Source organism: Carcharodon carcharias, chromosome X (assembly GCF_017639515.1).
Source record: "Carcharodon carcharias isolate sCarCar2 chromosome X, sCarCar2.pri, whole genome shotgun sequence".
Lineage (NCBI taxonomy): Eukaryota > Metazoa > Chordata > Chondrichthyes > Lamniformes > Lamnidae > Carcharodon > Carcharodon carcharias.
This window is the reverse complement of record NC_054507.1, coordinates 27,411,532-27,424,031: the sequence shown is the minus strand read 5'-3', so window position 1 is coordinate 27,424,031 and position 12,500 is coordinate 27,411,532. Positions and strand designations below refer to the sequence as shown.

At 63.0% G+C, this 12,500-nt stretch overlaps 1 protein-coding gene across 1 annotated transcript in view; it reads left to right on the top strand.

Annotated features, from left to right (window-relative positions):
- Positions 1-12,500, top strand: part of LOC121273234 (low-density lipoprotein receptor-related protein 1-like) — a 428,870-nt gene that overhangs the window by 376,628 nt on the left and 39,742 nt on the right. The window contains exons 71-73 of the mRNA XM_041180254.1: positions 1-106; positions 7,057-7,179; positions 12,240-12,362. The exon at positions 1-106 is cut by the window's left edge and continues 24 nt beyond it. Coding sequence (XP_041036188.1) covers positions 1-106; positions 7,057-7,179; positions 12,240-12,362 — 352 coding nt within the window. The remainder of the gene's footprint in view (positions 107-7,056; positions 7,180-12,239; positions 12,363-12,500) is intronic.

Here is a 12,500-nt window from a genome sequence, read left to right as displayed (position 1 = left end):
ATTGACCAGTTCCAGTGTAAGAATGGCCACTGCATCCCACATCGCTGGCACTGTGACAACGATGCTGACTGTATGGACGGTAGCGACGAGGACAACTGTGGCTCAGGTAAGCGACGCCGGGGTAGTAAGAGCTTAAAACGGAGGCCCCTCCACTGGCCCTCCGCCTGTCTACACCGCTCCCCCACCCCTTCCACTCCACCTGGGGTACCCTGTCCCCAATCCCCAGCCCCTCACTTCAGGATGGTGTCGAGGGTCTCGGAGAGGGTGCGGAGGGAGAGTGACCAGAACGGGACCCTGGGGGGGAGGATGAGGGGACTTCAGTTCACGTGGAGGGACTGGAGAAGCTGGGATTGTTCTCCTTGGAGCAGAGAAGGTTAAGGGAGGTGGGGGGGGGGAGATTGAATCGAGACGTTCAAAATCACGAAGGGAGGGGGTTTGGGGTAGAGTAGAGAGGGAGAGACTGTTTCCAGTGGTGGGAGGGTCGGTAACCAGAGGGGGACACAGATTGAAGAGAATCGGTAACAGAACCAGAGGGTGGGGGGAGGAGGGGGGAGATGGGGAGAATTATTGTTTATAAACACAGCGAGTTGTTGTGATCTGGAAGGCGCTGCCTGAAAGGGCGGTGGAAGCAGATTCAATAGGAACTTTAACAAGGGGGGGGTCGGTAAATCGGATAAATAGTTGAAGGTTTGCAGCTGGGTTTGAGGGGTTGGAGGAGAAGGGTGGAACTAAGGGAGATAGGGAGGAGGTGGGCAAGAGGGGGAAGGAGGGAGACGGGGAGAGAGGGAAACTGGGGGTGGGTGTGAGGGGCTGTGGGGGTGGGTGTGAGGGGCTGTGGGGGTGGGTGTGAGGGGCTGTGGGAGTGGGTGTGAGGGGCTATGGGGTGTGGGAGTGGGTGTGAGGGGGTGTGGGGTGTGTGAGGGGGTGTGGGAGTGGGTGTGAGGGGGTGTGGGGGTGGGTGTGAGGGGCTATGGGGTGTGGGAGTGGGTGTGAGGGGGTGTGGGAGTGGTGTGAGGGTGTGTGGGAGTGGGTGTGAGGGGGTGTGGGAGTGGGCGTGAGGGGGTGTGGGAGTGGGCGTGAGGGGGTGTGGGAGTGGTGTGAGGGGGTGTGGGAGTGGTGTGAGGGTGTGTGGGAGTGGGTGTGAGGGTGTGTGGGAGTGGGTGTGAGGGGCTATGGGGTGTGGGAGTGGCCGTGAGGGGGTGTGGGAGTGGGCGTGAGGGGGTGTGGGAGTGGGTGTGAGGGGCTATGGGGTGTGGGAGTGGGTGTGAGGGTGTGTGGGAGTGGGTGTGAGGGTGTGTGGGAGTGGGTGTGAGGGTGTGTGGGAGTGGGTGTGAGGGGCTATGGGGTGTGGGAGTGGCCGTGAGGGGGTGTGGGAGTGGGCGTGAGGGGGTGTGGGAGTGGGTGTGAGGGGGTGTGGGAGTGGGTGTGAGGGGGTGTGGGAGTGGGTGTGAGGGGCTATGGGGTGTGGGAGTGGGCGTGAGGGGGTGTGGGGGTGGGTGTGAGGGGGTGTGGGGGTGGGTGTGAGGGGGTGTGGGGTGTGTGAGGGGGCTGTGGGGGTGGGTGTGAGGGGCTATGGGGTGTGGGAGTGGGTGTGAGGGGGTGTGGGGTGTGTGAGGGGCTGTGGGGGTGGGTGTGAGGGTCTGTGGGTGTGGGGTGTGGGGTGTGTAGGGGGTGTGGGAGTGGATGTGGGGGGTGGGTGTGAGGGTCTGTGGGTGTGGGGTGTGTAGGGGGTGTGGGGTCTGTGTGGGGTGTATGAGGGGCTGTGGGGGTGGGTGTGAGGGGCTGTGGGGGTGGGTGTGAGGAGCTGTGGGGGTGGGTGTGAGGGGGTGTGGGGTGTGTGAGGGGCTGTGTGGGTGGGTGTGGGGGTGGGTGTGAGGGGCTGTGGGTGTGGGGGTGTGGGGTGTGTAGGGGGTGTGGGAGTGGGTGTGGGGGGCTGTGGGAGTGGGTGTGGGGTGTGTAGGGGGATGTGGGGGTGGGTGTGAGGGGCTGTGGGAGTGGGTGTGGGGTGTGTAGGGGATGTGGGGGTGGGTGTGAGGGGCTGTGGGAGTGGGTGTGGGGTGTGTAGGGGATGTGGGGGTGGGTGTGAGGGGCTGTGGGAGTGGGTGTGGGGTGTGTGAGGGGCTGTGGAAGTGGGTGTGGGGTGTGTAGGGGATGTGGGGGTGGGTGTGAGGGGCTGTGGGAGTGGGTGTGGGGTGTGTAGGGGGTGTGGGGTGTGTAGGGGGTGTGGGAGTGGGTGTGGGGGGTGGGTGTGAGGGTCTGTGGGTGTGGGGTGTGTAGGGGGTGTGGGGTCTGTGTGGGGTGTATGAGGGGCTGTGGGGGTGGGTGTGAGGGGCTGTGGGGGTGGGTGTGAGGGGGTGTGGGAGTGGGTGTGAGGGGGTGTGGGAGTGGTGTGAGGGGGTGTGGGAGTGGGTGTGAGGGTGTGTGGGAGTGGGTGTGAGGGTGTGTGGGAGTGGGTGTGAGGGGCTATGGGGTGTGGGAGTGGGCGTGAGGGGGTGTGGGAGTGGGTGTGAGGGGCTATGGGGTGTGGGAGTGGGTGTGAGGGTGTGTGGGGGTGGGTGTGAGGGGGTGTGGGAGTGGGCGTGAGGGGGTGTGGGAGTGGGTGTGAGGGGCTATGGGGTGTGGGAGTGGCCGTGAGGGGGTGTGGGAGTGGGCGTGAGGGGGTGTGGGAGTGGGCGTGAGGGGGTGTGGGAGTGGGTGTGAGGGGGTGTGGGAGTGGGTGTGAGGGGGTGTGGGAGTGGGTGTGAGGGGGTGTGGGAGTGGGTGTGAGGGTGTGTGGGAGTGGGTGTGAGGGGGTGTGGGAGTGGGTGTGAGGGGGTGTGGGAGGTGGGTGTGAGGGGGTGTGGGAGTGGGTGTGAGGGGGTGTGGGGGTGGGTGTGAGGGGGTGTGGGGGTGGGTGTGAGGGGGTGTGGGAGTGGGTGTGACGGTCTGTGGGGGTGGGTGTGAGGGGCTATGGGGTGTGGGAGTGGGTGTGAGGGGGTGTGGGAGTGGGTGTGAGGGGGTGTGGGAGTGGGTGTGAGGGGCTATGGGGTGTGGGAGTGGGTGTGAGGGGGTGTGGGGGTGGGTGTGAGGGGGTGTGGGGGTGGGTGTGAGGGGGTGTGGGAGTGGGTGTGAGGGGCTGTGGGGGTGGGTGTGAGGGGCTATGGGGTGTGGGAGTGGGTGTGAGGGGGTGTGGGGTGTGTGAGGGGCTGTGGGGGTGGGTGTGGGGGTGGGTGTGAGGGTCTGTGGGTGTGGGGTGTGTAGGGGGTGTGGGGTCTGTGTGGGGTGTATGAGGGGCTGTGGGGGTGGGTGTGAGGGGGTGTGGGAGTGGTGTGAGGGAGCTGTGGGGGTGGGTGTGAGGGGGTGTGGGGTGTGTGAGGGGCTGTGGGGGTGGGTGTGGGGGTGGGTGTGAGGGTCTGTGGGTGTGGGGTGTGGGGTGTGTAGGGGGTGTGGGAGTGGGTGTGGGGGGTGGGTGTGAGGGTCTGTGGGTGTGGGGTGTGTAGGGGGTGTGGGTCGTGTTGGGGTGTATGAGGGGCTGTGGGGGTGGGTGTGAGGGGCTGTGGGGGTGGGTGTGAGGGGGTGTGGGAGTGGGTGTGAGGGGCTATGGGGTGTGGGAGTGGGTGTGAGGGGCTGTGGGGGTGGGTGTGAGGGGCTATGGGGTGTGGGAGTGGGTGTGAGGGTGTGTGGGGGTGGGTGTGAGGGGCTATGGGGTGTGGGAGTGGGTGTGAGGGGGTGTGGGGGTGGGTGTGAGGAGCTGTGGGGGTGGGTGTGAGGGGGTGTGGGGTGTGTGAGGGGCTGTGGGGGTGGGTGTGGGGGTGGGTGTGAGGGTCTGTGGGTGTGGGGTGTGGGGTGTGTAGGGGGTGTGGGAGTGGGTGTGAGGGGCTGTGGGAGTGGGTGTGGGGTGTGTAGGGGATGTGGGGGTGGGTGTGAGGGGCTGTGGGAGTGGGTGTGGGGTGTGTAGGGGATGTGGGGGTGGTGTGAGGGGCTGTGGAGTGGGTGTGGGGTGTGTGAGGGGCTGTGGAAGTGGGTGTGGGGTGTGTAGGGGATGTGGGGGTGGGTGTGAGGGGCTGTGGGAGTGGGTGTGGGGTGTGTAGGGGGTGTGGGGTGTGTAGGGGGTGTGGGAGTGGGTGTGGGGGGTGGTGTGAGGGTCTGTGGGTGTGGGGTGTGTAGGGGGTGTGGGGTCTGTGTGGGGTGTATGAGGGGCTGTGGGGGTGGGTGTGAGGGGCTGTGGGAGTGGGTGTGGGGTGTGTAGGGGGTGTGGGGGGTGGGTGTGAGGGTCTGTGGTGTGGGGTGTGTAGGGGGTGTGGGGGTGGGTGTGAGGAGCTGTGGGAGTGGGAGTGGGTGTGGGGTGTGAGCGGCTGTGGGGGTGGGTGTGAGGGGCTGTGGGAGTGGGTGTGGGGTGTGTAGGGGGTGTGGGGGGTGGGTGTGAGGGTCTGTGGGTGTGGGGTGTGTAGGGGGTGTGGGGTCTGTGTGGGGTGTATGAGGGGCTGTGGGGGTGGGTGTGAAGGTGTGTGGGGTGTGTGAGGGGCTGTGGGTGTGGGTGTGAGGGGCTGTGGGGGTGGGTGTGGGGGTGGGTGTGAAGGTGTGTGGGGGTGGGTGTGAGGGGCTGTGGGGGTGGGTGTGAAGGTGTGTGGGGTGTGTGAGGGGCTGTGGGGGTGGGTGTGAGGGGCTGTGGGGGTGGGTGTGGGGGTGGGTGTGAAGGTGTGTGGGGTGTATGAGGGGCTGTGGGGGTGGGTGTGTAGGGGTGTGGGGTGGGTGTGAGGGGCTGTGGGTGTGGGGTATGTAGGGGGTGTGGGGGTGGGTGTGAGGGGCTGTGGGAGTGGGTGCGGGGTGTGGGGTGGGTGTGAGGGGCTGTGGGTGTGGGGTATGTAGGGGGTGTGGGGGTGGGTGTGAGGGGCTGTGGGGTGTGTGTGGGGTGTATGAGCGGCTGTGGAGGTGGGTGTGAGGGGCTGTGGGAGTGGGAGTGGGTGTGGGGTGTGTAGGGGGTGTGGGAGTGGGTGTGGGGTGTGTAGGGGCTGTGGGAGTGGGTGTGGGGTGTGTAGGGGCTGTGGGAGTGGGTGTGGGGTGGGTGTGAGGGGCTGTGGGATGTGTGAGGGGCTGTGGGTGTGGGGTATGTAGGGGGTGTGGGGGTGGGTGTGAGGGGCTGTGGGGTGTGTGTGGGGTGTATGAGCGGCTGTGGGGGTGGGTGTGAGGGGCTGTGGGAGTGGGTGTGGGGTGTGTAGGGGGTGTGGGGGTGGGTGTGAGGGGCTGTGGGAGTGGGAGTGGGTGTGGGGTGTGTGGGAGTGGGTGTGAGGAGCTGTGGGGGTGGGTGTGAGGGGCGGTGGGTGTGGGGTGTGTAGGGGGTGTGGGAGTGGGTGTGGGGTGGGTGTGAGGGGCTGTGGGAGTGGAAGTGGGTGTGGGGTGTGTGAGGGGCTGTGGGGGTGGGTGTGGGGTGTGTAGGGGTTGTGGGAGTGGGTGTGGGGTGTGTAGGGGTTGTGGGAGTGGGTGTGGGGTGTGTAGGGGGTGTGGGAGTGGGTGTGGGGTGTGTAGGGGGTGTGGGGGTGGGTGTGAGGGGCTGTGGGAGTGGGAGTGGGTGTGGGGTGTGTGAGGGGCTGTGGGGGGTGGGTGTGTAGGGGTGTGGGGGTGGGTGTGAGGGGCTGTGGGAGTGGGTGCGGGGTGTGTAGGGGGTGTGGGGGTGGGTGTGAGGGGCTGTGGGAGTGGGTGTGGGGTGTGTAGGGGTGTGGGGGTGGGTGTGAGGGGCTGTGGGAGTGGGTGCGGGGTGTGTAGGGGGTGTGGGGGGTGGGTGTGAGGGGCTGTGGGAGTGGGTGTGGGATGTGTAGGGGGTGTGGGGGGTGGGTGTGTAGGGGGTGTGGGGGTGGGTGTGAGGGGCTGTGGGAGTGGGTGCGGGGTGTGTAGGGGGTGTGGGGGTGGGTGTGAGGGGCTGTGGGAGTGGGAGTGGGTGTGGGGTGTGTAGGGGGTGTGGGGGTGGGTGTGAGGGGCTGTGGGAGTGGGAGTGGGTGTGGGGTGTGTGAGGGGCTGTGGGAGTGGGAGTGGGTGTGGGGTGTGTGAGGGGCTGTGGGAGTGGGTGCGGGGTGTGTAGGGGGTGTGGGGGTGGGTGTGAGGGGCTGTGGGGGTGGGTGTGAGGGGCTGTGGGAGTGGGTGTGGGGTGTGTAGGGGTTGTGGGAGTGGGTGTGGGGTGTGTAGGGGGTGTGGGAGTGGGTGTGGGGTGTGTAGGGGGTGTGGGGGTGGGTGTGAGGGGCTGTGGGAGTGGGAGTGGGTGTGGGGTGTGTGAGGGGCTGTGGGGGGTGGGTGTGTAGGGGTGTGGGGGTGGGTGTGAGGGGCTGTGGGAGTGGGTGCGGGGTGTGTAGGGGGTGTGGGGTGGTGGGAGGGGCTGTGGAGTGGGTGTGGGGTGTGTAGGGGTGTGGGGTGGGTGTGAGGGGCTGTGGGAGTGGGTGCGGGGTGTGTAGGGGGTGTGGGGGGTGGGTGTGAGGGGCTGTGGGAGTGGGTGTGGGAGGTGTAGGGGGTGTGGGGGTGTGGTGTGTAGGGGGTGTGGGGTGGGGTGTGAGGGCTGTGGGAGTGGGTGCGGGTGTGTAGGGGGTGTGGGGGTGGGTGTGAGGGCTGTGGGAGTGGGAGTGGGTGTGGGGTGTGTAGGGGGTGTGGGGGTGGGTGTGAGGGCTGTGGGAGTGGGAGTGGGTGTGGGGTGTGTGAGGGGCTGTGGGAGTGGGAGTGGGTGTGGGGTGTGTGAGGGGCTGTGGGAGTGGGTGCGGGGTGTGTAGGGGTGTGGGGGTGGGTGTGAGGGGCTGTGGGAGTGGGAGTGGGGTGTGTGGGTGTGTAGGGGTGTGGGGTGGTGTGAGGGACTGTGGGAGTGGTTGTGGGGTGTCGGGTGTGTAGGGGGTGTGGGGGTGGGTGTGAGGGGCTGTGGGGGTGGGTGTGAGGGGCTGTGGGAGTGGGTGTGGGGTGTGTGAGGGGCTGTGGGGGTGGGTGTGGGGTGTGTAGGGGGTGTGGGGGTGGGTGTGAGGGGCTGTGGGGTGCGTGAGGGGCTGTGGGGTGCGAGCGCCTGTGTTATTGACCTGCTCTGGGTGTTTGATATCTGTTCCTCAGTGGTCCGGACATGTCCTCTGGATGAGTTCCAGTGTAACAACACGCTCTGTAAACCACTGGCTTGGAAATGCGATGGCGAAGATGATTGTGGGGACAACTCGGACGAAAATCAGGAGGAGTGCCGTAAGTTACCTCCCGCGGAGCCCCGAATCCTGCCCTCACGCACCCTTCATCTCTCTCTCTCTGTCTCTATCTCTCTCTCTCGCTGTCTCTCTGTCTCCAGCTCTCTCTCTCTCCCTGCCTCTCTGTCTCTATCTCTTTCTCCCTGTCTCTTTCTCCCTGTCTCTCTCTCTCTCCCTGTCTCTCTCTCTCTGTCTCTCTCTCTCTCTCTGTCTGTCTCTCTCTCCCCTCTCCCTGTCTCTGTCTCTCTCTCCCTGTCTCTGTCTCTCTCTCCCTGTCTCTGTCTCTCTCTCCCTGTCTCTGTCTCTCTCTCCCTGTCTCTGTCTTTCTCTCCCTGTCTCTGTCTCTCTCTCCCTGTCTCTGTCTCTGTCTCTCTCTCTCCCTCCCTGTCTCTCTCTCCCTCCCTATCTCTCTTTCTCTCTCCCCTGTCTCTCTCCCCCTGTCTCTCTCTCTCTCCCCCTGTCTCTCTCTCTCTCCCCCTGTCTCTCTCTCTCTCCCCCGTCTCTCTCTCTCTCCCCCTGTCTCTCTCTCTCTCCCCCTGTCTCTCTCTCTCTCCCCCTGTCTCTCCCTCTCTCCCCTGTCTCTCTCTCTCTCCCTGTCTCTCTCTCCCTGTCTCTCTCTCCCTGTCTCTCTCTCTCCCTCTCCCTCTCTCTCCCTGTCTCTCTGTCTCTCTCTCCCTGTCTCTCCCTGTCTCTCTCTCTCCCTGTCTCTCTCTCTCCCTGTCTCTCTCTCTCTCTCTCTCTCTCTCTCCCTCCCTATCTTTCTCTCTCTCCCCTGTCTCTCTCCCACTGTCTCTCTCTCTCTCCCACTGTCTCTCTCTCTCTCCCACTGTCTCTCTCTCTCTCTCCCCTGTCTCTCTCTCTCTCCCCCTGTCTCTCTCTCTCTCTCCCCCTGTCTCTCTCTCTCTCCCCCTGTCTCTCTCTCTCTCCCCCTGTCTCTCTCTCTCTCCCCCTGTCTCTCTCTCTCTCCCCCTTTCTCTCTCTCTCTCCCCCTGTCTCTCTCTCTCTCCCCCTGTCTCCCTGTCTCTCTCTCCCTGTCTCTCTCTCCCTGTCTCTCTCTCCCTGTCTCTCTCTCCCTGTCTCTCTCTCCCTGTCTCTCTCTCTCTCTCCCTGTCTCTCTCTCTCTCCCTGTCTCTCTCTCTCCCTGTCTCTCTCTCTCTCCCTGTCCCTCTCTCTCTCCCTGTCTCTCTCTCTCTCTCTCTCTCTCTCTCTCTCTCCCTCCCTCCCTGTCTCTCTTTCTCTCTCTCCCACTGTCTCTCTCTCTCCCCCGTCTCTCTCTCTCTCCCCCGTCTCTCTCTCTCTCCCCCGTCTCTCTCTCTCCCCCTGTCTCTCTCTCTCCCCCTGTCTCTCTCTCTCCCCCTGTCTCTCTCTCTCTCTCTCTCTCTCTCTCTCTCTCTCCCTCTGTCCCTCTCTCTCTCCCTCTCTCTCTCTCTCTCCCTCTCTCTCTCCCTCTCCCTGTCTGTCTGTCTCTCTCTCTTTCCCTCTCTCTTTCCCTCTCTCTCTCTCCCTCTCTCTCTCTCCGTCTCTCTCTCTCTCTATCTATCTCACTCTCTCTCCCTCTCTCCCTCTCTCTCTCTCTCTCTCTCTTGCTCTGTCTCTTCTCTCTCTCTCTCTCCGTCTCTCTCTCTCTCTCCCTGTCTCTCTCTCTCTGTCTCTCTCTCTCTCTCTCTCTCTCTCTGTCTCACTCTCTCTCCCTCTCTCCCTCCCTCTCTCTCTCTCTCTCTCTCTCTCTCTCTCCCTGTCTCTCTATCTCTCCCTCTCTCCGTGTCTCTCTCTCCCTCTCTCGCTGTTTCTCTCTCTCACACTCTGTCTCTCTCTCTCTCACACTCTGTCTCTCTCTCTCTCACACTCTGTCTCTCTCTCTTGCACTCTGTCTCTCTCTCTTGCACTCTGTCTCTCTCTCTTGCACTCTGTCTCTCTCTCTTGCACTCTGTCTCTCTCTCGCACTCTGTCTCTCTCTCGCACTCTGCCTCTCTCTCGCACTCTGTCTCTGCCTCTCTCTCGCACTCTGTCTCTGCCTCTCTCTCGCACTCTGTCTCTGCCTCTCTCTCGCACTCTGTCTCTGCCTCTCTCTCGCACTCTGTCTCTGCCTCTCTCTCGCACTCTGTCTCTGCCTCTCTCTCGCACTCTGTCTCTGCCTCTCTCTCGCACTCTGTCTCTGCCTCTCTCTCGCACTCTGTCTCTGCCTCTCTCTCGCACTCTGTCTCTGCCTCTCTCTCGCACTCTGTCTCTGCCTCTCTCTCGCACTCTGTCTCTGCCTCTCTCTCGCACTCTGTCTCTGCCTCTCTCTCGCACTCTGTCTCTGCCTCTCTCTCGCACTCTGTCTCTCTCTCTCGCACTCTGTCTCTCTCTCTCGCACTCTGTCTCTCTCTCTCGCACTCTGTCTCTGTCTCTCTCTCGCACTCTGTCTCTGTCTCTCTCTCGCACTCTGTCTCTGTCTCTCTCTCGCACTCTGTCTCTGTCTCTCTCTCGCACTCTGTCTCTGTCTCTCTCTCGCACTCTGTCTCTGTCTCTCTCTCGCACTCTGTCTCTGTCTCTCTCTGTCTGTCTATCTCTCTCTCTCTCTCTAAGACACTCCTTACAGGCCGAATGCTGACCGTGTGTGTCCCAAGTATGTGCTGGTGCAACATGGTGTTTGATCATTGCTCCTGTGAATCTCCCTCCACATCATTCTGACTGATCTGGCTGTGAACAGTGTTCCTGGAGGATTAGGCACTAACTGGTGTTTTAGAATAAACTGGGAGAACCTTTCCCAACAACAGGAAATGCTGGACAACCTCAGCAGGTCTGTGGAGAGAGGGGCAGAGTTACCAGTCGATCCCAGCATGAGTCTTGTCTGTATTGCTTGTTCGTGAAACATTTCTGTGTAATGGTAACAGTTCACATCTTAATGACACTGGAGGCAACTTTAAATGATCTCTCTCTCTCTCCCCCTCCCTCCCTTGTCTCTCTCTCCCCCCTCGTCTCTCTCTCTGTCTCCCCCCTCGTCTCCCTCTGTCCCTCCCCCTTCATCTCTCTCTATCTCCCTCTCCCTCCTCGTCTCTCTCTCTCTGTCTCTCCCCCCTCATCTCTCTCTCTCACTCCCCCTCTCTGTCTCTCTCTCTTTCTCTCTCCCCCCTCGTCTCTCTCTCTCCCCCCTCGTCTCTCTCTCTCCCCCCTCGTCTCTCTCTCTCCCCCCTCGTCTCTCTCTCTCCCCCCTCGTCTGTCTCTCTCCCCCCTCGTCTCTCTCTCTCCCCCCTCGTCTCTCTCTCTCCCCCCTCGTCTCTCTCTCTCTCCCCCCTCGTCTCTCTCTCGCTCTCCCCCCTCGTCTCTCTCTCTCTCCCCCCCTCGTCTCTCTCTCTCTCCCCCCTCGTCTCTCTCTCTCTCCCCCCTCGTCTCTCTCTCTCTCCCCCCTCGTCTCTCTCTCTCTCCCCCCTCGTCTCTCTCTCTCTCTCCCCCCTCGTCTCTCTCTCTCCCCCTCGTGTCTCTCTCTCCCCCCTCGTCTCTCTCTCTCTCTCCCCCCTCGTCTCTCTCTCTCTCTCTCCCCCCTCGACTCTCTCTCTCTCCCCCTCGTCTCTCTCTCTCTCCCCCCTCGTCTCTCTCTCTCTCTCCCCCCTCGTCTCTCTCTCTCTCCCCCCCCGTCTCTCTCTCTCTCCCCCCTCGTCTCTCTCTCTCCCCCCTCGTCTCTCTCTCTCTCCCCCCTCGTCTCTCTCTCTCTCCCCCCTCGTCTCTCTCTCTCCCCCCTCGTCTCTCTCTCTCTCCCCCCCGTCTCTCTCTCTCTCCCCCCTCGTCTCTCTCTCTCTCCCCCCTCGTCTCTCTCTCTCTCCCCCCTCTGTCGCTCTCTCTCTCCCCCCTCTGTCGCTCTCTCTCTCTCTCCCCCTCGTCTCTCTCTCTCTCTCCCCCCTCGTCTCTCTCTCTCTCCCCCCTCGTCTCTCTCTCTCTCCCCCCTCGTCTCTCTCTCTCTCCCCCCTCGTCTCTCTCTCTCTCCCCCCTCGTCTCTCTCTCTCTCCCCCCTCGTCTCTCTCTCTCTCCCCCCTCGTCTCTCTCTCTCTCCCCCCTCGTCTCTCTCTCTCTCCCCCCTCGAGTCTCTCTCTCTCTCCCCCCTCGAGTCTCTCTCTCTCTCCCCCTCGAGTCTCTCTCTCTCTCTCCCCCCTCGAGTCTCTCTCTCTCTCTCCCCCCTCGAGTCTCTCTCTCTCTCTCCCCCCTCGAGTCTCTCTCTCTCTCCCCCCTCGTCTCTCTCTCTCTCCCCCCTCGTCTCTCTCTCTCTCCCCCCTCGTCTCTCTCTCTCTCCCCCCTCGTCTCTCTCTCTCTCCCCCTCGTCTCTCTCTCTCTCCCCCCTCGTCTCTCTCTCTCTCCCCCCTCGTCTCTCTCTCTCTCCCCCCCTCGTCTCTCTCTCTCTCCCCCCTCGTCTCTCTCTCTCTCCCCCCTCGTCTCTCTCTCTCTCCCCCCTCGTCTCTCTCTCTCTCCCCCCTCGTCTCTCTCTCTCTCCCCCCTCGTCTCTCTCTCTCTCCCCCCTCGTCTCTCTCTCTCTCCCCCTCGTCTCTCTCTCTCTCCCCCCTCGTCTCTCTCTCTCTCCCCCCTCGTCTCTCTCTCTCTCCCCCCCTCGTCTCTCTCTCTCTCCCCCCTCGTCTCTCTCTCTCTCCCCCCTCGTCTCTCTCTCTCTCCCCCCTCGTCTCTCTCTCTCTCTCCCCCCTCGTCTCTCTCTCTCTCTCCCCCCTCGTCTCTCTCTCTCTCTCTCCCCCCTCGTCTCTCTCTCTCCCCCCTCGTCTCTCTCTCTCTCTCTCCCCCCTCGTCTCTCTCTCTCTCTCCCCCCCATCTCCCACTGTCCCTCCCCCCTTGTCTCTCTGTCTGTCTGTCTCTCTCTCCCTCCCTCCCTCCCCCTCCTCCTCGCCTCTCTGATTCCCTCCCTCCCCTCCCCTCCCTCCCTTCCCCTCCCCTCCCTCCCTTCCCCTCCATCTCTCCCCGTCCCTCCCTCCCTCCACTCATCTCTCTCTCCCTCCCTCCTTTTTTCTCTCTCTTTCTCTCCCCCCATCCCTCCCTCCCACCCTCCTCTCTCTCTCTCCCCATCTCTTTGTGTCTGTGAAGTTAAGTTTCAGTGCCCACCCAACCGGCCGTTCCGGTGTAGGAACAATCGCGTGTGCCTGTGGATCGGGCGGAGGTGTGATGGAATCGACAACTGTGGGGACCACACGGATGAAGATGATTGTGGTAAGTTGTGTGTGTCTGTGTGTGTGTCTGTGTGTGTGTCTGTGTGTGTGTCTGTGTGTGTGTCTGTGTGTGTGTCTGTGTGTCTGTCTGTGTGTCTGTCTGTGTGTCTGTCTGTGTGTCTGTCTGTGTGTCTGTGTC